Source organism: Bubalus bubalis, chromosome 12 (assembly GCF_019923935.1).
Source record: "Bubalus bubalis isolate 160015118507 breed Murrah chromosome 12, NDDB_SH_1, whole genome shotgun sequence".
In the NCBI taxonomy this organism is placed as follows: domain Eukaryota; kingdom Metazoa; phylum Chordata; class Mammalia; order Artiodactyla; family Bovidae; genus Bubalus; species Bubalus bubalis.
The window spans coordinates 91,700,897-91,725,898 of record NC_059168.1 but is presented as its reverse complement, the minus strand read 5'-3'; the positions used below and the strand labels follow the sequence as shown (position 1 = coordinate 91,725,898).

Below are 25,002 nucleotides of genomic sequence, written 5' to 3'. Positions count from 1 at the left end.
AGAGGAAACGTGATCTGAGAGAGGTGACAGCTAGGGTCCCTGTGTTTCATCCCTGGCTACTGTGAGCCTGCAGGATCCTTTCTTAGGGACTGTCTGCTCCTTGTGTGTCAAATAAACGGTAAAACCAGAAGCCCCATAGTTCTATACCCAGGTTACAACCAGAAATTCCTTTCTGGCAAAAGGCAGATTGAAACAGTTTCTTCCTCTTTCAGCTCTAATGTCACTGTCTTGTCCCCCTGCGTCAAGCATCAGGGCTTTTTCTGGGTCAGATGGCACCCATTGGGATAAATAACGTCTAAAGATGCCACTGGCAGCTTAGGAAGGGGCTGTGGAGATGGGAGTGGGATATTGAAGGAAGATGAGGATAGGGGAAGCAGGAAAGGCGGACAGAGAGCATGAGCTGTACAGGTAAGACCCCCCTAGGGCCCCTGCTAAGGCAGCCCCCAGGCACCTGGGCCACCGTCTCCTGTCCCTCACCCAGAAGATGTCGCAGATGTCACACTGCCAGCTGACTATTCGGGGTTAAACTCTCGTCAGGATTCAAGGATGGTCACCACCAGCCACGTTTGAGCCGTTTTCCGTCAGATGTCTCTGCCCCACCTTAGCAAGGCCATCCTGACTCATGGACTCTGTTTTGTCACCAGTAAACGCCCCGAGGTTGTGACCATGACGAACTGGAAGGCACCTGTGGTGTGGGAAGGCACTTACAACAGAGCCGTCTTAGACGATTATTATGCCAAGCAGAAAATTACCGTCGGCCTGACGGTTTTCGCCGTCGGAAGGTAGGTGTGGCTAATAAAAGTAACCTTGACTTTTCCTTTGTCCCACAGTCAGAAGGTTGGTGAGGGGCTCCCTGGGCTCATGGAGGCTGTTCATGGACGTGTCTGATTCATTAGACAGGAGAATGGAGTAATAGGACTGTTTGAGGCTCCTTTTTGCTGAGGCCCCAGGAGGCTGAGAGCAAGACAGTGGATGGGGAGTGGACAGCTTCCCACCTGAGCGAGGCCTTGGTTGCAGGTTAGAGTGTCTGCTGTACTCACTGAGCCCTGGAGTTTCCAGCACACCCAGAGCCGCCTCCACCCTGACCTCCACGGCCCTCTCTGGGAATTCCAAAAATGCCAGCTATTAGACAGCCCGAACGTGTGTCATTGTTTCTCCCACGCGCTCAAGACCCCAGACTGAGAACCAAGGACAGAAGTGACTAAGCGTGGAGCTTCCCCACGTCAGGCTGGCTGACCGCTCCTCCCGGGCTTCCTCAGCTGCCTCTGCCCTCCTCCTCCTAGAGGCTTTGGCCCCTGGAGATCTGGCCAGCCAGAACTTCCTCTTCCAGAGGTTGGATGGGTTCCTGTTTCTGCTTCCATTTCCTTGTTTAGAACGACATTTCTCCCCAAACTGCAATCATTCTTACTTAAAAGTCGGAGCTGTGATATTAGTTTAAAATATAACCCATTTTGTTCTTTTGGAGAATTTTTTTTTTCTTTATCAAAACGAAAGCAAAAGTTCCCTTTTCCTATTAGCCTCCTCCCTGCAGCCCCCCTCCATGGGCCTTCCCATCTGTATCTTTTCCGAGCACCACATGGGAAGTTGACTGCTCGCTTATACAGACAGCGGTGAAGGCCCAGGTTGATCTGAATGAGGATCTGTGTGTCTTCACTCCCAAGACCGGCCCCAGCCCAGAGCCCAGAAGCCATCGCCCTCGCCGTGCTGGTCAAGTCCTGATGCCACCACCTGTGCTGGTCCCAGGGGCATCTCTGATGGAGAAGGGTGACTCTGGAGTTTTGACATTTTTACTGGAAGGATCTGTACTGTTATGAGTCTGGAGCAGATGCTTAGCTCACCTCATGCTTTGGTATGAGAGGCGACAAGCCAGCTACCCTGTAGACTGATTTACTCCTGATGTTTCCACAAAGAACAGAATGTGGCCTGCGGCTCCACAATGGCTTCAGCCTTGTATCCGCAGCTTCACAGAACTAAACGTAAATTGTACACCCTGGTGAAAACCCTGAGCTCTCCTTTTGGAGGCAGGAGGGGACTGCTTGTACTCTGCAGCAATAAATCCTCGAAAGAGTAGATTTGGACTTTTAGGAGGTGTGATGTTTGGTTTGTTTTCAAATAACAATGCCCGGAGCCAACTGCAATGCTTTCTTCTCTAAATAATGTTAAACCTCACAAGGGCCCCCTCCCCTCCCCCTAGGATTGTCTCCCAAGCTTCAGGGCACAATAGATTTTTTTCAGAGCCATGGCAAGGTCCCTCTTTCAATTGCTCAGATATATTCTCTCCGTTTAAAGAATCAATACTGTAAACCCCGGGGTTTTTCCAGAGACCAGTATTAAAACCACAGTTTATTTTTGTAGAAACGAACGGGAATCCAAACTGCAACTAAGGAGCAAAAACAAATGCCAGTTATTATTACTCACAAAATGTCATAACTGGCCGGGAGTATGATAAGCAAATTAAACTTAGTCCACATTCGCTGAGCATGAGTCTGGGGGTGATGCAAGTTGTGTTAAGCCAACGCCTTTCCTTCTCTGTCATCCCCATGTTGTCACATGATAGTGTGTAGCTTGGCTCACAAAAGACATGAACGTGTTTTTTGAATGAATAAGTAAATAGCTAAAATACCACATCTATTAGAAGGCCCCAAGTCCAAAACACTGACCACACAAACTGCTGGCAAAAATATGGAGCAAGAAGAGCTCTGATTCACTGCTGGCGAGAAGGCAAGATGGTTCCGCTGCTTTGGAAGACAGTTCAGCGGATTCTTATAAAGCTAAACATATTCTTATCATACAATCTAGCAATTGCATCCTTGGTGTTCACCAAAAAGCTGAAACTTTAGAGCCACACAAAAACTTGCATACGGATGTTTATAGCAGCTTTACTCATAGTTTCTAAAACTTAGAAATAACTAAGATGTCCTTTAGTAGGTGAATGGATTAATAAACTGTGGCACATCTAGGTGGTAGAATATATTACCAGTGCAAAAAATACAAAATCTATCAAGCCATGGAAGAGATAGAGGAACCTTAAATGCATATTCGTAAGTAAAAGAAACAATCTGAAAAGACTACCTGCTGTCAGATTCCAACCTTGTAACATTCTGGAAAAGGCAAACCTATGGAGACAGTAAAAAGATCAGTAGTTGCCAAGGGTTGGCAAAGGGGAATGGATGAATAGTCAGAACATGGAATTTTCAGGGCAGTGAAAATACTCGGTATGATATCATACACAGTGAAAAATACTTGTCATTATATAGTTGTTGAAACCCATAGAATATACACAACCAAGAGTGAACTTTAATGTAAATGGTGGGTTTGGTGTGATAATGATGTGTCAGTCTGGGTTCATAATCTGCAGTGGGTGCTGGACAGTGATAGAGGGGGAAGCTGTGGGAAGGAGTAGGAAGCATGCGGGTATATGAGAACTCTGCAGTTTCAGCTCCATATCGCTGTAAGCCTAAAAATGTTCTAATAATTAAAACCTATTAGAAAAGGAAATGAGATAGTTAAAATAAGTTTAAATCAGAGGTTATTTGCTCTGGTATTTGGATGGGTCTGACAATGGTGGTAGCTGGATAATGTATTGGTGTTTGGGGTAACCACTGGAAAACTCTTAAAGTGAATGTGTAATGTGGAAGGATATTCATGTCCCATAACCCATTCTCTGGGTCCCAGAGAAGGAGAAGAGCGTGGCGATGGTTAGTCTTAGGGCATCCCCAATGGACCTAAGGGGCATGTCACCCTTTCATCTGGTAGGGCAGGATACCGTTGGAGTGGATGTTGGGGTTTCTGAGAGATGCCTGAGAACTAGCGCCCCCTGATGTTGATCGAAGGGTACGACCTTCCAGTTATAAAATGAGCAAGTTCTGAGGATCTGACGTAAAACATTGTGATTATTGTTGATAATATTGTTTTATATACTTATAAAGTTATTCAGATAATAAATCTCAAATCTTCTCCCCCAAAAAGAAATGATGATTATGTGATGAGATGAAGGTGTTAACTAATGCTACAGTGGTGGTAATTTTGTGATATATGTGTGCTGCATGCTCAGCCACTTCAGTCATGTCTGACGCTTTGTGATTCTATGGACTGTAGCCCACCAGGCTCCTCTGTCCATGGTATTCTCCAGGCAGGAATACTGGGGTGGATTGCCATGCCCTCCTCCAGGGGATCTTCCTGACCCAGGCATCGAACCCGCATCTCCTGTGTCTCTTGCATCGCAGGCAGATTCTCTACCCACTGAGCCATCTGGGAAGCCCTTTTGAAATATATGAATATACCAAATCAACTCTTGGCACACCTTAAGCTTAAACTGTGCTATATGTCAATTATATCTCAATAAAACAGTACGAAAAAAGGACTAACACACTTCCGCCTACCCAAAGTCTGGAACCAACTGATAAATAAGACAAAGGGATAATAAGTAAGGTAGATGGTAGTGATGATCATCTTCAGTACAGTTAAAGCTGATATTGAAGAATATGGGTTATAAAACTGAAGGCCCTGAGCCTCCTGCTGTTGAACCACAGAATTAGAAAGACTTAGGCATCCCTCATCCATAGCACGAGACACTGCAGGTGTCTGGATGTTGGAGAAGGGCCTGTATCATTTAGCTACACTGCAGGGCCCAGAGCAGTTGAGAATACATGTTCTCTCCACCTGACTGGCTTCCAAGAGTGAGAGAAGAGAGGCTGGCCTGCCCAGTCACCTTCCAGAATCATTAGGTAAGTCACTTTACCTCCTCAAAGTTGAGTGACTGTATGGTGGAGAGTGGCCAGAAATAATAGTACAGCAATGAACATGTCTTGATGAGAACAGCATGTCGTCTCCTGCAGAAATCCCAGGGTGTGTGTTCAGTTGCTCAGTCATGTCCGACTCTTTGAGACCCCTATGGACTGTAGCCTGCCAGGCGCCTCCATTCGTGGAATTTTCCAGGCAAGAATATTGGAGTGGGTTGCCATTTCCTCCTCCAGGGGATCTTCCCAGGGATCGAACACGCATCTCCCTTGTCTCCCTCATCTCCTGCATTGCAGGCCAAGTCTTTACCCACTGGAGAAGCCTGCAGAAATCCCAGAGGCTACATTTATCCCATTCTTCTTTGTTTCAGATACATTGAGCATTACTTGGAGGAGTTCTTAACGTCTGCTAATAAGCACTTCATGGTTGGCCACCCAGTCATCTTTTATATCATGGTGGATGATGTCTCCAGGATGCCTTTGATAGAGTTGGGTCCTCTGCGCTCCTTCAAGGTGTTTAAGATCAAGCCTGAGAAGAGGTGGCAGGACATCAGCATGATGCGCATGAAGACCATCGGGGAGCACATTGTGGCCCACATCCAGCATGAGGTTGACTTCCTTTTCTGCATGGACGTGGACCAGGTCTTCCAAGACAAGTTTGGGGTGGAGACCCTGGGCGAGTCAGTGGCCCAGCTACAAGCCTGGTGGTACAAGGCAGATCCCAATGACTTCACCTACGAGAGGCGGAAGGAGTCTGCAGCATACATTCCCTTTGGCGAAGGGGATTTTTATTACCATGCAGCCATTTTTGGGGGAACACCCACTCAGGTCCTTAACATCACCCAGGAATGCTTCAAAGGAATCCTCAAGGACAAGAAAAATGACATAGAAGCCCAATGGCATGATGAAAGCCATCTAAACAAGTATTTCCTTCTCAACAAACCTACTAAAATCTTATCCCCGGAATACTGCTGGGATTATCACATAGGCCTACCTGCGGATATTAAGCTTGTCAAGATGTCTTGGCAGACAAAAGAGTATAATGTGGTTAGAAATAATGTCTGACTTTGTGCCAGTACATTTCTGAATTTGAGAGAGTATTATTCTGGCTACTTCCTCAGAAAAGTAACACTTAATTTTAACTTAAAAAAAAAATACTAACAAAAGACCAACACAGCAAATACATATTATTTCTCCTTGTAACTTTGAGCCTTGTAATACAGGAGAATGAACCTGTGGTAATCAGATGTAAATTCCCAGTGATTTCTTAGCTATTTCCGGTTGTGGGGGCGGGGAATGGATACACCATCAGTTGAACCCCAAAAAAAAAAAAAAAAAATTGTCATAGACAAAGAAAAAGCCAGAAACATTCTACATGTACCAGTTGACTTACTGGAGAGAAGTATGCAAAGGGAAGTATTTGGCAACAAGAAAATGATTGTGAGGGGCTGTCCTCTTAATTTCTGTGTCTTCCTGTCTCTGCTGGGTCTGAAGCAACACAGAGTTGCTTTTGCAGCAGGAGAACTCTTAGTAGGACACAGTCTACCTTGGTGATCCTCAAATGGATCAATTTCCTTTCCTTATCAGGATATTGGCTTCTGTGCCAAGACTAGTCAAGATTCCCAATGCATATGGTGAAGATGTTGGGAGTCACAGGCAATCTGAGTGAGTCAGTGGGTGCTCAGCACATAATGAAAACAAAGCCTCCAAGTAAGTTGGCCATGAAATAAGCAAAGAGAGAGTTGAAAGACAGGGAGCTGATCCCCGTGGGGCATTGCCTTCTAAGGGGCACAGGGCATGCGGTTGGCACATAAATACAGCACAGATCCAGGCAGCCAGAGCAGTGTTGTCTTATAAGATGCTTCTTGTTTTGGCCAAGTCATATTCAGTATGCCGGACTCTGGAACTTGAGTCTTCAGATCCTTGGCCAGACAAAGTGGATGGTGTCCGAGGAAACCAAAACCTGCAGGGGACTGAAGAGAATTGCCAGGGGTTACATTTCCCAGACCTGGGCTTCATGACAGTCAGTTGTCAGCAAGTCCTGCCACCATCTGCCCTAACCCTCAGCCCATTAAGCCCCACGTTGCAGGGCTGACATCAAGGAACCTCTCGTTTCCCCTTGCCCCATCTGAACTACTGAAGTATAACAACCAGATGTGTTTAATAAAATGGTTAGTTGATTTTATGTCAAAAGTAGAGGGGATGGTGACGGGAGATCTAGTCCTTGTGACTGAACACCTTACCATTCAATTCCTTTCTCTAAGAGAAGCTATGAAATTGTATATATTATTTAAAGTTAAGCAAGTCAGTGTAAAGGGAGAAAGGCGGCAACATTTACATATGCAGGCATGTTTATATTTTGCTCGTGTTCCAGTTTATGTCATTGCTTTTCATTTTCAAGCGATTGGCTTAAAGAGCCACCTCACTGGCTTGATGCTTAGCAGTGTGGGCTTCTTTGATAAAATGAAACCTCCGTTTTCTCTACTGTTTTACTGTGCCTCCTACTCTTCCGTTATTGCCAAATTTTTTTACAACCCAGTAAAACAAAAGAAAACCAACAAAAATCCTGAAGAAGTGAGCTTGTAAAAGAAAAGGGAGATCAAAGGTCAGTTAGGACTCTTGCTTCTGTATAATTCAAGTTTTTGGGGATCCATTCTGGACTAGGGAGAGTTCATGGTTTAAGTCTGAAAGCAAAGAAATGACGTTTCTTCAAAGATCAGAGAAAAGGAATGAAGTTTCCTTTTGAAGGGATCTTGATTTTTTTTTAATTCACTTAAATTTAAAATCCAAATGGACAAACTCAAAAATCAATAGTTCAATGTTAAAAAACTAAAATAAAATTCCTGATTTACAATTAAATAAATTATTTTCTCAATATAGTCTGGTCTTTGTCATGGATTGTACATTTTCTCTCAAAGATGTTCAGGACTGTCAGTAACAGAATTTTAAATACTTAGACTTTAAAAAGTCATTGGGTCCTTCTAAAAAATGTGTGCACTGTCACAAAGATAGAAAGAACATGGTTGAGATTTGCTAACTTCTATAACAACAAATGCTCATATAGAACTTTCCAAAGTGATGCACTGAAGTAATTAAGTGCCAGTAGGATTAGGCTTCGGAGAAGGCAATGGCACCCCACTCCAGTACTCTTGCCTGGAAAATCCCATGGATGGAGGAGCCTGGTGGGTTGCAGTCCATGGGGTCACTAAGAGTCAGACACGACTGAGCGACTTCACTTTCACTTTTCACTTTCATGCATCGGAGAAGGCAATGGCAACCCACTCCAGTGTTCTTGCCTGGAGAATCCCAGGGACGGGGGAGCCTGGTGGGCTGCCGTTTATGGGGTCGCACAGAGTCGGACACAACTGAAGCGACTTAGCAGCAGCAGCAGCAGCAGGATTAGGCTTGCCCATGAAGGTCAGGGTGGGCAAGAGGGCAAAGGGAGAAAACCATGCCATAACCATTTCTGGTGGTTACTAGTCCTGACCTCTGGGGACTATATCTGGCCAAGGGAGCCCCAAGAGAGACTTGCTGAATTTCTAGCATGACTGGGTGGGTGTATTTGTTATGAATACAAAGTCAAAGTGGAGCAGGCTGATGTAGTGTGGTGCGTGGGATATACAAGAGGGCATGATTCCCTCATAGTAGAGACTTCCTGCCATTTTGCAGATGAGCAAAGTGAGGTTCAGAAAGGTTAAACCACGCAGATAGAAATCATCTGAGCTGTAGCTCACACCAGAGAAGCTGACAAGGATAAATGTGTTGAGCCACTTCAGGCTCCTCAAGTGGCCCACCCCACACACAGGGCCATGTTTCCTATCAGGGAAAATGCTTTATGGAAGAATCTATTAAAGGGGAATTTTTGCCATAAGAATTAATATTTTAAAAACTAGGTATGCTTTTCTGCACTAAAGCTGCCCCATGCATGCATGCGTGTTAAGTTGCTTTAGTTGTGTCCAGCTTTTTGTGACCCTGTGGACTGTAGCCTGCCAGACTCCTCTGTCCATGAGATTCTCCGGACAAGAATACTGGAGTGAGTTGCCATGCCCTCCTCCAGAGGATTTTCCCAACCCAGAGAATGAACCCTCATCTCTTACATCTCCTTCATTGACAAGCAGGTTCTTTACCACTAGTGCCACCTGGGACACCGAAACCTGCCCCAAGGGCATTAAATTAGTTTAAATGTATGATGTAAAAATAAATAAAAGACTCTGTGATCATTCTTAACTTTAGGTTGTGCCTGCAGGGCCCCTATAAACCCCATGGGCACACAGAAGCTGTTATGCCAAGGCATTTTGCCTTGGAGGGCAAAGCTGGGTGAAGGGGCAGGTGAAAGGGACAGCCATGCCTCCTTCTTCCACTCTGGGGGTCCCATGAAGCTGGAGAGGAAGAAATTTCTGTAAGGCTGGAAGGGGCTGTCATCGCTTGTCTGTCTTGTAATGACTCATTTTTTTCCTCTCAGCCAAAGTCACCATGTAATTTACTGATAGCTATGGCAATATTTATAGTTCTAAGAATTTATTAAATCGCCATTTATTAAATGTACCTTATATACATGAATAACACAGGCATGTAGCATACTCACAAGTGTGAAACCCCATAGAAAGCCTGAATACATAATATAGGATGCATACCTTTTAAAGAGAGAAAGCTAGGTTAAATGGGGATCTACTGGTCAAGTCTCAAGGATTCAAACCCAGGACTGTCTGACTCTAAATCCTTTGTTCTTTCCACAGCTCAAGTCTTTCTCTTTCAAACACACACACACACACACACACACACTTTAACCATTTTGTTTTTGAAACTGAGAACAGCAAGGAATCACCACCAAGAACTCTCAATTCTTGTATTAACATTAAAGAAAGAGAACTTAGTGGACTCAAACTCGTCAGAGACAGAAGGTAGGTCTAAACTTACCCTGGAGCCTGGCTGGAAAGCAGTCAAACAGAACCTGAGCGATACAAGGCTCAGGGAAGTTCAAGGGCTGAGGGGGTACAGAGGAGGGAAGGTCTGGGAGGTGGAAACAGTCTCAGAGGGGCTGCTTCTGAATTGAGCATTGAGAGAAGAGAAAGGGATCACTGAGAAGTGGAAATGGAATGAGGTTTCAGAGGGAGGAACAGCAGGTATGAAGCATGGAGGACTGTTCTGAAGCTTTTAGGGAGACCCTGGATGAAATCTCATAGGAGAGCCTGTGTGAAAAACAACAAAGAGCTTGAAAGGGCTTTGGCTGGTTGGGAGCTGCACATTTGCCCAGCATCTGTGCCTTTATTTCTCGCTTTATCTCCTTCATAGAGTCTATGTGGTTTCTATGGCAACTAATGCCATGGTTGGACCAAGTGACCCAGACTAAGCTAATCAACATTTTCCCTCCCCACTCCCCCCCCCACCCCTGGAGAGCAGATGATCTAAACTAGTCCAATCAAGTTGAATCTCAGGCCTTTTACTGGAAATGTGGATGCATTAGGGAAAGACTAGAGATCTCTTCAAGAAAATCAGAGATACCAAAGGAACATTTCATGCAAAGATGGGCTCGATAAAGGACAGAAATGGTATGGACCTAACAGAAGCAGAAGATATTCAGAAGAGATGGCAAGAATACACAGAAGAACTGTACAAAAAAGATCTTCACGACCCAGATAATCACGATGGTGTGATCACTGACCTAGAGCCAGACATCCTGGAATGTGAAGTCAAGTGGAAAGCATCACTACGAACAAAGCTAGTGGAGGTGATAGACTTCCAGTTGAGCTATTCCAAATCCTGAAAGATGATGCTGTGAAAGTGCTGCACTCAATACGCCAGCAAATTTGGAAAACTCAGCAGTAGCCACAGGACTGGAAAAGGTCAGTTTTCATTCCAATCCCAAAGAAAGGCAATGCCAAAGAATGCTCAAACTACTGCATAATTGCACTCATGGAGAATCCCAGGGACGGGGGAGCCTGGTGGGCTGCCATCTATGGGGTCACACAGAGTCGGACACAACTGAAGTGACTTAGCAGCAGCAGCAGCACATGCTAGTAAAGTAATGCTCAAAATTCTCCAAGCCAGGTTTCAGCAATATGCGAACCATGAACTTCCTGATGTTCAAGCTGGTTTTAGAAAAGGCAGAGGAACCAGAGATCAAATTGCCAACATCCTCTGGCTCATGGAAAAAGCAAGAGAGTTCCAGAAAAACATCTATTTCTGCTTTATTGACTATGCCAAAGCCTTTGACTGTGTGGATCACAATCAACTGTGGAAAATTCTGAAAGAGATGGGAATACCAGACCACCTGATCTGCCTCTTGAGAAATCTGTATGCAGGTCAGGAAGCAACAGTTAGAACTGGACATGGAACAACAGATTTGTTCCAAGTAGGAAAAGGAGTATGTCAAAGCTGTATATTGTCACCCTGTTTATTTAACTTATATGCAGAGTACCTCATGAGAAACACTGGACTGGAAGAAACACAAGCTGGAATCAAGATTGCCGGGAGAAATATCAATAACCTCAGATATGCAGATGACACCACCCTTATGGCAGAAAGTGAAGAGGAACTAAAAAGCCTCTTGATGAAAGTGAAAGAGGAGAGTGAAAAAGTTGGCTTAAAGCTCAACATTCAGAAAACGAAGATCATGGCATCTGGTCCCATCACTTCATGGGAAATAGATGGGGAAACAGTGGAAACAGTGTCAGACTTGATTTTTCTGGGCTGCAAAATCACTGCAGATGGTGACTGCATCCATGAAATTAAAAGACGCTTACTCCTTGGAAGGAAAGTTCTGACCAACCTAGATAGCATATTCAAAAGCAGAGACATTACTTTGCCAACAAAGATTCGTCTAGTCAAGGCAACGGTTTTTCCTGTGGTCATGTATGGATGTGAGAGTTGGACTGTGAAGAAAGCTGAGCGCCGAAGAACTGATGCTTTTGAACTGTGGTGTTGGAGAAGACTCTTGAGAGTCCCTTGGACTGCAAGGAGATCCAACCAGTCCATTCTGAAGGAGATCAGCCCTGGGTGTTCTTTGGAAGGAATGATGCTAAAGCTGAAACTCCAGTCCTTTGGCCACCTCATGCGAAGAGTTGACTCATTGGAAAAGACTCTGATGCTGGGAGGGATTGGGGGCAGGAGGAGAAGGGGACGACAGAGGATGAGATGGCTGGATGGCATCACTGACTCGATGGACGTGAGTCTGAGTGAACTCTGGGAGTTGGTGATGGACAGGAAGGCCTGGTGTGCTGTGATTCATGGGGTCGCGAAGAGTCGGACACAACTGAGCGACTTATCTGATCTGATCTAGGATGATACTGATGACATTAGAAGCTGCTAACACGTCTGGCTTCCCAGGTGGCGCTAGTGGTAAAGAACCCGCCTGCCAATGCAGGTAAACGTAAGAGACGCGGGTTTGATCCCTGGGTCGGGAAGATCCCCTGCAGGTGGAAATCGCAACCCACCCCAGTATCCTCCCCTGGAGAATCCCAAGGACAGAGGAGCCGCCTGGTGGGCTACAGTCCATAGAGTCATGTAGAGTTGTATACGACTGAAGCGACTTAGCATGCATGCAACATTTTTGGGGATCACAAGTTAGGTCAGCCTTAGGATGAAATTGACAATAGGATCCTAGGAGCCGAGACACTGAAGGAACCGCAGTCCTCAATGACAGCCCTGAGCCAGGGGCTCCAGCCTTATCTAAAGTGTGCATGGCCTGTGGGCTCTTGAATGTGTGAGCCAACAAGGTCTCATCATTAAGACACTTGGAATCAGGTTTCTCTGAGAACTAAAAATATCCCCATTGAACCCTTCTAGAATTGCTAGTTCCCTAAAGTCTGCCTTTCCGTGAGCTCCAGCACCCATTACATCACCTGGCTCAAAGACATTGCTAAAAGAGTATCTATTAGATGAATGAATAAATGAATCATCACCTCCACTCGTGTCATGCCTCATAAGAAGTGCTTTTTTGCAATCAAGAAAAATGTTTTTGATTGTGGACTCTGTCCTACTACAAAGTAGATGCTTTTCTACCTGGTCAGAGTGAGAGGTGATAGTCCCTCTGTCGTGTCCAACTCTCCAACTCTTTGTGACCCCATGGACTGTAGCCCAGCAGGCTCCTCTGTCCATGGGATTCTCCAGGCAAGAATACTGGAGTGGGTAGCCATTCCTTTTTCCAGGGGATCTTCCTGACTCAGGTATCAAACCCTGGGCTCCTGCATTGCAGGCAGATTCTTTACCATCTGAGCCACTGGGGAAGCCCTTTCTATCTGGTACCTGGAATTATTTCTTCTAGAGCTTCAGTCTGTAACCTTCAGCTCTGGGTTCAGTGTGGCTCGAGGTCAGTGATGCAGGGGACAAACTTCCTCCATCAGAGTAGAACAGCGGTTCTCAAGCAGGATGATTTTGCACAATCACCACCACTGCTGGACACTCACACCCACTCCTGCACCAACTCCCGGGATATTTGGCAATGTCTTAAGATCTTATTGGTTGTACAACTTATAGGGGGAGGGTTGCTATGCACATATAGTAGGCAGAGGCCAGGGATGCTCCTCGACATCCTACAATGCACAGGGCACCCCTCGCAACAAAGCATTATCTGACTCAAAATGTCAATTGTGATGAGCTAGAGAAATCTGGTGTGAAATTCCCTTGAACGTCATGAAGAAAGAAAAAAGGGGAGCCAATATGCACAATACCCACTTGTCTATACCCAGGGAATATTCCCTGATCGGTACCAAAAGCTTCCAATTCATCTGTTCTTAGTCCCCAGTAACATTCACAGCTAAGATGAAAGTAGTTCCCCATACTGGACACCAGCGGGCAGGAATTTCCAAAGACAACACTTAATCCTAGGCAACTGCTGCTGCTGAAAACACTAAAGATGATTAAAAACATTCTTTTCTGAACCTGGAGAGGACTGCATATTTGTAGAAATATATATGAATTTTGCATAGAAATGAAGATTTCTATAAATATTTAAAGTATGTGGCTGTGAAAAATCAACCAACGTTAGAACACACTTTTGGTAAATTGATGCTTTGGAATTGTGGTGCTGGAGAAGACTCTTGAGAGTCCCTTGGACAGAAAGGATATCAAACCAGTCAGTCCTAAAGGAAGTCAACCCTGAATATTCACTGGAAGGACTGATGCTGAAGCTGAGGTTCCAATACTTTGGCCACTTGATATGAAGAGCCAACTAATTGGAAAAGACTCTGATGCTGGGAAAGACTGAAGGCAGGAGGAGAAGAGGGCAGCAAAGGATGAGATAGTTGGATGGCATCACCGACTCAATGCACATGAATCTGAGCAAATTCCAGGAGATAGTGAAGGACAGGGAAGCCTGGCATGCTGCAGTCCACGGGGTCTCAGAGAGTGGGACATGACTTAGCATGAAGAACAACAATAACAACAAAACTGTTCAGAATAAAAGGGGGTTATGCTAGCTAGGTGTTTTAAAGATATTTTCGTTGCAAAGGACTGACATTCCCCTTGAGTTGTGTAAATCCCAAAGGGAGGTTCCTGGGAGGCTACTGGGGAGTTCTACTGAATGCAAGGGATAGTTGACAGCCAGATAGTGGTACACTGAGGCCGGTTCATACCTGCTTGTGAGAACCTGTTAAGTGCAATACTTCCCTGCTCCCTGTTCAGTGACTTCATGTGGTAGCTTGATATCAGCCACAGTGGGTATATTTGCACCATGGAAATCAGCAAACACTAGAAATCAGGGTTCCATCCCCTTCCTTTCCATTTCCATGTGTTTTTTTTTTTTTTTTTTTTTTTAAAGAAAGTGGTTGTGTAAAAATTTACTAGCACTTCACTGCAACCAGGCCATAAGCAAGAGCCAGGGAAGTACAGGGGCCTCAAGAGTTGAAAACTGTGAACTTCCCCTAAAGGTCTGCAGATATGACCAAGCTCCAGCTATCTCCAGACTCAAGGTTTCTTCCTTCAGAACTCTAAATTCCTGGAAAAGAAAAGCCAAATGGTGTAGCATCCATTCATGCTTTCAGCAGCTGCACCTTGGAGCAGGTTTACTGGAGGGTAGATTGCTCTCTGGGGTGGTTCTCAGAGAAGGACATGCTGTTGTGAGCTGCGTTGATGTCTCTAAAAGTGTCTACGACATTTACTTATAGCTGTCTGGCTGTTGATCACTTCTTTCCAGATATCTAAAATATTCCCTGCTACCATGATTCAAAAACATTATGCACAATTCTAGCACAGCCTCCCTCACCTAATCGACCACAGAAAGTGAAAATGTTAATCACTCAGTCATGTCCGACTCCCATGGACTGTAGCCTGCTAGGCTTCTCTGTCCATGGAATTCTCCAGGCAAGAATACTGGCATGGGTAGCCATTCCCTTCTCCAGGCGATCTTCCTGACCCAGGGATTGAACCTGGGTGTCTTGCATTCCAGGCAGATTCTTTATCATCTGAGCCACCAGGGAAGGGACAAGTAGACCACGGAGTCCACAGCTAATGTCAGAGGGCCAAGTTTCTCAGAGTCTACTATCTCTAGGTAATAACCATTTTGCCTTTGGTTCCTTAGAAAGCCCATCTGACTGTTCTGCAATCTGTAAAATAAATAGTAAATTTAGCTCACATGAGAATCAGTAGTAAAAGGCAAGGAAGGAAGAGGGGGAACATTACAGTAACTCCCATTTTTCCAAAGGAAGGAAAAAATAAAAATAAAAGGAGGGAATGATGGTTATCTGCTCAAGAGGACATTTCTTTACTCCAGAATTCAGATGGCCTCTGCTGGTAAGTTTTCTATCAAGGCTAACAACAGTCTTCATCCATCATCCCAGTTTGCTTCATATCCTTTTAAACGTGTAAAATTTAAAGGTCATAAGAGTCCAGTGGCAGGGCAACTCGTCTGAAACATGGACCAGCTGGAGTGCTTTCTCCTGTCCAAGGTCCTGCTGGAAGCTCACTGCTTTTACACTTACCAGACAAGCAAGAGATTGCTGGATACCCTTATGTGTGGGAACATTGCCTCCAAAATTCAAAGTATGACATAGGAGTTATGTCTCTCTTTAGTAGTAGGAGACTTAAAGCTGCATTCTGGTTGTCAAACTTGGTTGCTTTCTGGAATTACCTTGAGAGCTAATACTGATGCCTGGTTCCAACCCCAGGAATCCTGATTCAGTTGGTATGGGTGGGCACTGGGACTTTCAAGAGCTTCCCAGGTGAAGCACTGGGAAGCTGTCCCTCCACCTAGGCTGGCAGAATTTTCTGGGGTAACTATTTTGGAACTCTGGATTGTATTGAAGGCTTGCATCTTCCAGGGGAGGGCTTGAATGGTAAATTAAGGTTGTTGGTGATAGCGGTTTAGTCACTAAGTTGTGTCTAACTCTTTTGTGACCCCATGGACTGTAGCCCACCAAGCTCCTCTGTCCATGGGATTTCCCAGGCAAGAATATTGGAGTGGGTTGCCATTTCCTTCTCCAGGGGATCTTCTCAACACAGGGACTGAACCCAAGTCTCCAGGATTGACAAGCAGATTCTTTACCACTGAGCCACCAGGGAAGACCAGATTAAGGTTAACTGCAATTGATTTCAGCTCTTGGCACATAGCAGCCATTCGTCCCCTTCTTCCAGCCATTGGACAGACCGCTTTGCTTTTGTTCCTGGAGTGACTTACTCACAGCTTGTGGAAGCCAGGATGGGCAAAAAGGACCCTGTCTTCCAAATATTGCATGTCTATGCTCTGATTGCTTCTGATCACAGAGGTGCAGAGAGGCAAACAATGATGCACTTCCCATCATTGTTGCAAGTCCCTCCCCTTCCAGTTGAAGTGACTTCCAGGGGATTTAAAGCGTCAACAACCGTTACCCCTCCCTTCATTTTTTTTTCTTTTTCTCTATTGGTTCTAGATATTAAAGACAAGGACATTCAAAAACAATACGTATAAAGGGAAATTAGTAAGTGACCATGAATACACAGGGAAAGGCTCAGAAAAGACTTCAAAGACCTTAAGTTTATAAGTTAGACTGATTCTTAACACAGAGACAGCCTACAACAATCAAAAAAAGCAAAAATAATAGTTGAAAGCTATAACAAAAAACAGAAAACTGCAGGGGAAAGAGGATAATCTGCTTTCCAGAGTTACCACAGTATTTGATTCAAATGTCCAGTTTTCAATAACAACAACAACAAAAAATCGCAAGTCATGCAAGCAAACAGGAAAGTGTGGACTATTCAAAGGAAAAAACAAATACCAACTGTTCCTAAAAAAAAAAAAAAAAAAAGACTTGATGGAAAATATTCTAGATAAAGGCTCTAAAATAACTGTCAAAGATGCCCAAAGAACTAAAGGAAGATGTGTAAAATTTTAAAAATGAAGTATGAACAAAATGGAAATGTCAATAGAGAGAAGATCTAAAAGTAAACCAAAAAGTAATCCAGGAGCTGAAAATTACAACAACAGAAATAAAAAATCTGCTAGAGGGATTCAAAGACAGGTTTGAGGAAGTAGAAAAAAGAATCCATGAATTTGAAAATAGGACTGTGGAAATTATTGAGTCTGAGAAACTGAAAGAAAAAAGATTGCAGAAAAGTGTACAGAGCTTAGGAGACCTATGGGATACTAGCAAGCTGAGCAATATATGAATTGGAAGAGCCCCAGCAGGAGAGGAGAAAGCATTTGAAAAAATAATACCGAAACTTCCCCAAGTTTGATGAAAGACATGACTATAAACATCCAAGAAGCTCAATACACTCCAAGTCAGAGGAGCTCAAAGTGACCCACATCAAGACACACGATAGTCAAACTTTTGGACGACAAAGGGAAAATCTTGAAAGAAGCAAGAGAGAAGTGATTCATCACATATGACAGAACCTCAATAAGATTATTGGCAGATTTTTCATTAGAAGCTTTGGAAGCCAAAGGGAGTCTTGCAGGTTGAAATGAAAGGACATTAGTCAGTTACCCAAACCTACATGGAGCAATAAAAGATCGCATAAAAGTACATACATGGATAATTATAAAAGCTAGTATTGTAACAACTGCTTGTAACTCCACTTTTTGTTTTCTACATTGTTAAAGACACACACACACACATACACATATATATTTTAAAATTACCTGTCTGAAACCTAGTATTATTATAACTTTCATTTGTTTTCTACATTATTAAAGAGACAGATAAATATATATACACGTATTTTTTAAATTACCTGTCTAAAAACTAGTATTATTATTATAACTTTGGTTTGTAACTCCAAATTTTGTTTTCTACATAATTTAAGAGACTAATAATTTTAAAAGAATTATTAGTTTATGATTTGGGGCATGCAATATACAAAGGTGTGTAATTTCATGACATCAACTGCCGCAAGGGGTGGGGACAGAGCTGCAAAGGAACAGAGTTTTGGTGTGTCTGGGCTTCCCTGGAGGCTCAGATGGGAAATAATCTCCCTGCAATGCAGGAGATTGGGGTTCAATCCCTGGGTCAGGAGGATCCCCTGGAGGAGGGAATGGCTACCCACTCCAGTATTCTTGCCTGGAGAATTCCATGGATAGAGCAACTTGGTGGGCTATAGTCCATGGGGTTGCAAAGAGTCAGACACGACTTTGGTGTGTTTATGAAGTCAAGCTGGTATAAATTCTAATTTGAGTGCTATAACTTCAGGATGTTAGATGCAAACCCCAAGATTACCACAAAGACAATAGCTATAGAATGCAAACAAGAGGAAATGAGAAATAATCTCAAATACTTCACTATTGAAAAATCAACTAAACACAAAAGATGACAGTAATGCAGGAAATAAGGGAGACAAAAAAAAGCTATAAGGCATATAGAAAGCAAATAGCAAAGCGACAGAAGTCAAGGCCCTCCCTATCAGTACTTTACTTTAAATGTAAATAAAAATAAAGGGAAAACATTTATTCTCATGTAGTGACTGGGATGAGCAATGTCATGCGAAAATACCTACCTGAGTTCTTGTTTGTTCTTCTTATATTGTTTCCCTGTTTATTTCAACCACACCTTCTTAATTGAAAGCCATCTAAAACAACTCCTGAACGGAGATGGGCTTTAAAATAGGTTTCATAATATTATTATACCTGTTCATGCCTCACCACCCTATTTGTCCAACTAAAGAGCATCGCATCCCCTGGTTCCACCACAACCATTTTTTACCCTCCTTCTGATGGCCCCCAGCTCGGAGAGGTTCTCACAAAGAGAGAATCCAGAAACTTCCCTATGTGAGTAGTGAAGATAACTTCTGAATACAGTTTCAGTTCAGTTGCTCAGTCATGTCCAACTCTTTGCCACCCCATGAATTGCAGCACGCCAGGCCTCCCTGTCCATCACCAACTCCTGGAGTTCGCCCAAACTCATGTGTATCGAGTAGGTGATGCCATCCAGCCATCTCATCCTCTGTTGTCCCCTTCTCCTCCTGCCCCCAATCCCTCCCAGCATCAGGGTCTTTTCCAATGAGTCAACTCTTCACATGAGGTGGCCAAACTATTGGAGTTTCAGCTTCAGCATCAGTCCTTCCGATGAACAATCCAGGACTGGTCTCCTTTAGGATGGACTGGTTGGATGTCCTTGCAGTCCAAGGGGCTCTCAAGAGTCTTCTCCAACACCACAGTTCAAAAGCATCAATTCTTTAGTGCTCAGCCTTCTTCACAGTCCAACTCTCACATCCATACGTGACCACTGGAAAAACCATAACCTTGACTAGATGGACCTTTGTTGGCAAAGGAATGTCTCTGCTTTTGAATATGCTATCTAGGTTGGTCATAACTTTCCTTCCAATGAGTAAGCGTCTTTTAATTTCATGGCTGCAGTCACCATCTGCAGTGATTTTGGAGCCCCCCAAAATAAAGTCTGACACTGTTTCCACTGTTTCCCCATCTATTTGCCATGAAGTGATGGGACCAGATGCTATGATCTTCGTTTTCTGAATGTTGAGCTTGAAGCCAACTTTTTCACTCTCCACTTTCACTTTCATCAAGAGGCTTTTGAGTTCCTCTTCACTTTCTGCCATAAGGGTGGTGTCATCTGCATATCTGAGGTTATTGATATTTCTTCCGGTATTCTTGATTCCAGCTTATGCTTCTTCCAGCCCAGTGAATACTGTTTAACTATAAGTAAATTTTAATTTCCTCTCTTTTCTCACAGTGGATGATTAACATGATCTACCTTTCATTTCATTGACCTTTCCTTCTACAGTGTTCAATTTCTTTGTAAGTCCACCCACTAACATTTTTATTTCAAATATAGTACTTTTAAAGTTCTAGTTTTTAACTGCTTTCATTTATTTGCTGATTCCTATCTGTTCATTCATTTTGAACAAGTTGTCCATTAAATTCTCAAACTTTTTTTTTTTTTTAATAAAATCTGCTTTAAAGTCCTTATTTACCATTTCCAATGTTTGAGTTATATTGGGGTTCATTTCTTGTCAGTATGTGTCACATATTCCTGTTTCTTTGCATGCCTAGTAACGTTTTAAAAATATATATCTGGCATTATGGATGACATGTAGAAGTTCTGGATCTGTTATTTCCTTCTGTAAAGTGCTGATTTTTGTTTGGACAGTTAGTTAACTGATCTGAACCTAAATTCCAAAACGTATTTCTACTGCAGGAGGCATCAGTTGAAATTACTCAATTTTTATAACCTTGTAAATGTTGCTATTTCCTGGAGAAACTAAAGTCTTTCCTATGCATGGACAGTTAAATTGTCATCCAATGTTTTGGTAAGAGTTTCTATGCCAACTTTGGGGTACCTCATTCTGTGTATCCCTTTTTCTGGTATTTCCCTATGCTTTTCAGCCTCCTTTACAACTCTATCCTCTGACTCTTCAAGTCTTTCTATATGAGTTCTAGCCACCTAGCTCTATGTGAATTGAGGGATAACCTCAAATGAAAAGCTCTATAAATGTGAATTTTGCCCAATACACTTCCTTCCTTTCAAGGATTGGCGTATTTTTAGTCCCTCTCATTTACCTTCAGACATTGATAATTTTATTTAACTTTTTCTTTAAATTTAACCCAGAGCATATGACTCATATAATATATGGGAACATTAGTCTGGTATAACCTATTCAGTTGTGATCCAAAAGAGATTCTAATTCTGCACTAATTTAACTTAGTTATCCTCCTTCACCACCTTCTTTTTTTCTCCTAGGAAGAACTGAAATCAACAGAAAATCTCTAACATTGATACAGCTTTTATTTTGTATATGAATCATGTATAAAGTGAAAGTGTTAGTTGCTCAGTCGTGTCCAACTCTTTGTGACCCCATGAACTGCATCATGCCAGGCTTCCCTGTCCTTCACTATCTCCTGGAATTTGCTCAGATTCATGTCCACTGAGTAGCTGATGCCATCAAAGCATCTCATCCTCTGCTGCCCTCTTTTCCTTTTGCCTTCAATCTTTCCCAGCATCAGGGTCTTTTCCAATGAGTTGATTCTTTGTATCAGGTAGCCAAAATATTGGAACTTCAGCTTCAGGATCAGTCCTTCCAATGAAAATTCAGGATTGACTTCCTTTAGGATTGACTGGTTTGATCTCCTTGCTGTCCAAGGGACTCTCAAGAGTCTTCTCCAGCACCACAATTCAAAAGCATCAATTTACCAAGAGTTAGTTACTCAGTCGTGTCCAACTCTTTTGAGATCCCATGCTGTAGCCCTCTAGGATCCTCTGTCCATGGGATTTCCCAGGCAAGAATAGGGGAGTGGGTAGCCATTCCCTTTTCCAGGGGATCTTCCCAATGCAGGGAGTGAATCTGGGTTTCCCACATTGCAGGCAGATTCTTTATCATCTGAGCCACCAGGGAGGCCCTGAATCATGTTGTATTATTTCAGGTAATTGTAAACCATTGGTGAACAATAATGGCTTCCTTATTCTTTTTTTGAATGGTATAATATGATGAGCCAAAGATTTTCTAATTTTGATAAAGTATACTTTATCATTTTTTCAGCTGTTGTTTTCTGTCACCTAAGGGACATTTATCTATCCCCAAATTACAAAGATATTCTCCTATGCTTTTCTCTAAAAGCAAAATACTCTCTGACATAAATCACAGCAGTATCCTCTATGACCCACCTCCGAGAGTAATGGAAATAAAAGCAAAAATAAACAAATGGGACCTAATTAAACTTAAAAGCTTTTGCACAATGAAGGAAACTATAAGCAAGGTGAAAAGACAGCCTTCAGAATGGGAGAAAATAGCAAATGAAGCAACTGACAAAGAATTAATCTCAAAAATATACAAGCAGCTCATGCAGCTCAATACCAGAAATATAAATGACCCCAATCAAAAAATGGACCAAAGAACTAAACAGACATTTCTCCAAAGAATACATACAGATGGCTAACAAACACATGAAAAGACGTTCACTATCACTCATTATCAGAGAAAGGCAAATCAAAACCACAATGAGGTACCATCTCACGCCAGTTAGAATGGCCACTATCAAAAAATCTACAAACAATAAATGCTGGAGAGGGTGTGGAGAAAAGGGAACCCTCTTACACTGTTGGTGGGAATGCAAACTAGTACAGCCACTATGGAGAACACTGTGGAGAGTCCTTAAAAAACTGGAAATAGAACTGCCATATGACCCAGCAATCCCACTGCTGGGCATACACACGGAGAAAACCAGAATTGAAAGAGACACATGTACCCTAATGTTCATCGCAGCACTGTTTACAATAGCTAGGACATGTAAGCAACCTAGACGTCGATCGGCAGATGAATGGATAAGAAATCTGTGGTACATATACACAATGGAATATTACTCAGCTATTAAAAAGAATGCATTTGAATCCATTCTAATGAGGTGGATGAAACTGGAGCCTATTATATAGAGTGAAGTAACTCAGAAAGAAAAACACCAATACAGTATATTAATGCATATATGGAATTTAGAAAGATGGTAACAATAACCCTATATGCGAGACAGCAAAAGAGACACAGATATAAAGAACAGACTTTTGGACTCTGGGAGAAGGTGAGGGTGGGATGATTTGAGAGAATAGCATTGAAACATGTATATTACCATATGTGAAATAGATCACCAGTCCAACTTCGATACATGAAATAGGGCACTCAAAGCCGGTACACTGGGATGACTCTGAGGGATGGAATGGGGAGGGAGGGGGGGGGGTTCAGGATGGGGGACACATGTACACCCATGGCTGATTCATGTCAATGTATGGCAAAAACCACCACAATATTGTAAAGTAATTAGCCTCCAATAAAAATAAATAAAATAACTTTTTAAGAAAACTTGTGGCTTTAGCTTTTATGCTTAGATCTGTAATTCACGTTGAATTAACTTTTTGTATGGTGTGAAATACACACAATAACATTGGTGAGTTGCAAAATTTTGGAGTGAGAAAAGCCAAATACAACAAGTGAATCAGTATAATTCTATTTATGTGAAGTTTTACAGCAGGACTAGCTCAGCTATGGTAATAGAATCAGAAAACTGGTTTCCTGGGTGTGGGAAGGTAGTGACTCCAAGGGGCACAGGAAATGTTTTGGGAGTTATGGAGATGCTCTATATCTTAAAGAAGTTTTTACATACACATGTACATTTGTTACAAATCCAATGAACTGTACACTTACATTGCATATGTTTTACTTTGTTTAAATTATACACCAGTTAAAACTGTATTATGAACCTTTAAAAAATCCCCAAGGAGAGAGAAACTTAAGTCATTTTTTTTAGCTGGACAAAAGCTAGTCCCCTGGTAATGACAAAGAGAAGCTACTGGCATATGAATTGTTACAGTAACAATGTCTAATTCTTTCATCATCAAAAGAGAATTTGATGACATCGTCAATCACAGGAGACTGAAATCATAAACACACAAACTGGAGGGCATCACAGAACCAATACTAGGTTATCTGATTCACGATTTTTCAAAGATCTCAAAATGTTCTACCTGAAAACTAGTCTCTTAGGATTCTCTACATGAATTCCCAAACCGCTATACCATAAACATTGTCTCTGAGAAGAGCTGTATAAAATTCCTATGTAATCATTGTGAAACAAAAGGTAAGAGTTTGTCCTTAATGTCAACAATTGAGTCATATCTAGTTCCTTTTCTGTACACACAGGATTTCATATTCCTTAGATTAAGTATTACAAAGGAGTTTTGTAAACTTGGCTCAAATTCCAAGGTCAGTATACAAATAATCTAAAAATGATAGTTTAGCCACCAGCCAGTGATCTGAATCAATTTTATATTCAAATACTTTCGAGAAAGAGCATATATTTTATGCTGTTATCGGTCCTATCGCCTTTCTTAGAATGATCTTCATAATACTGTTTAATTAAAATAATTCCTTCATAACTATACAACTTTTTAGAGTCCAATTCATAACAGTCCCTTTCTCTGACACCCACCCTGTGAGTTAGGCATGGAAGTGGCTTTTATATTTTTCATTTCTGTAGGAAAAGCCCTTTGTACTTTAGAAAAGACATAAGTTTTAAGATCTCTTGTATTAAGGCCAGCTTGGGCCAACTAATGTCCTAAGTCTTTGGGCAGCTAGCTCAAATTGTGTTTCTACTGACTTTACATTTTCATACGGGGAGATATCCAAGGATCAGAGGTGCCTTACACCACCCCAACAAATGTCTATTGCTTCATTTATTACAGTTTCAGTCATGGAGAAGCAGGATTCAACACAGCATACTCTGTGTACATTCTGCTTTATTTAATCTAGTTTTATCTGTTTCTTTTTATTCCCAGGACAGAATGAGATACCAAAGGAAAACAATTCAAGGGTTATTATTTTTATTGTTTCTGTGGACCTTTCAGAGAATGTGTCATTTCAGGTAACTTTAAAAAACTTAATGATATTTTATCTCATGTTGGTAAAGGATCTAGTGTATTCAGAAAGGTGATAAATTCTCCCCCTGAATGAATCATCATCCAAATATACCCAATTATATCCAAATATATTAGCATAAACATAGTCTTCAGCATAAAAGTTCTTTGTTTCTAATGTGATCAAAGGTAATGTAATTTCTGTAGGTCCATATGTGCATGGAGAAGCAATGTTAAGCTACCAAGAGAGTTACCATGGAATTAATGACAGTGTAATGTTAGTACATGTTGTAAACTGGCCATTTTTACATGAGTGGCATTAAAAAAAGAGTTCCTAATATTGGTGACTTCACACATTAAGTGTGGTATTTGCCCTCCACGTATTTGAGCAAGTAGAGAGATTTCATTGGAAATTAGGACATTTCATTTTTTCTTTTGCTTGGTTTCTTTGGCTGTGCTGCATGGCTTTTGGCAGTGAAAGAAGAGTCCTAACCTTTGGA

General features: G+C 42.4%; 1 protein-coding gene across 14 annotated transcripts in view; it reads left to right on the top strand.

Moving 5' to 3' along the window:
- Nucleotides 1-25,002, top strand: part of GGTA1 (glycoprotein alpha-galactosyltransferase 1 (inactive)) — a 113,327-nt gene that overhangs the window by 71,269 nt on the left and 17,056 nt on the right. For 9 of the 14 annotated variants that reach the window (XM_044926291.2, XM_025261614.3, XM_044926295.2 and 6 more), the window contains 2 exons: nt 645-782; nt 5,111-5,986. In XM_044926291.2, the coding sequence (XP_044782226.1) occupies nt 645-782; nt 5,111-5,804 (832 nt within the window). In that variant the 3' untranslated portion in view covers nt 5,805-5,986. The other 5 variants (XM_044926299.2, XM_044926298.2, XM_044926297.2 and 2 more) reach the window with 5 other exon arrangements.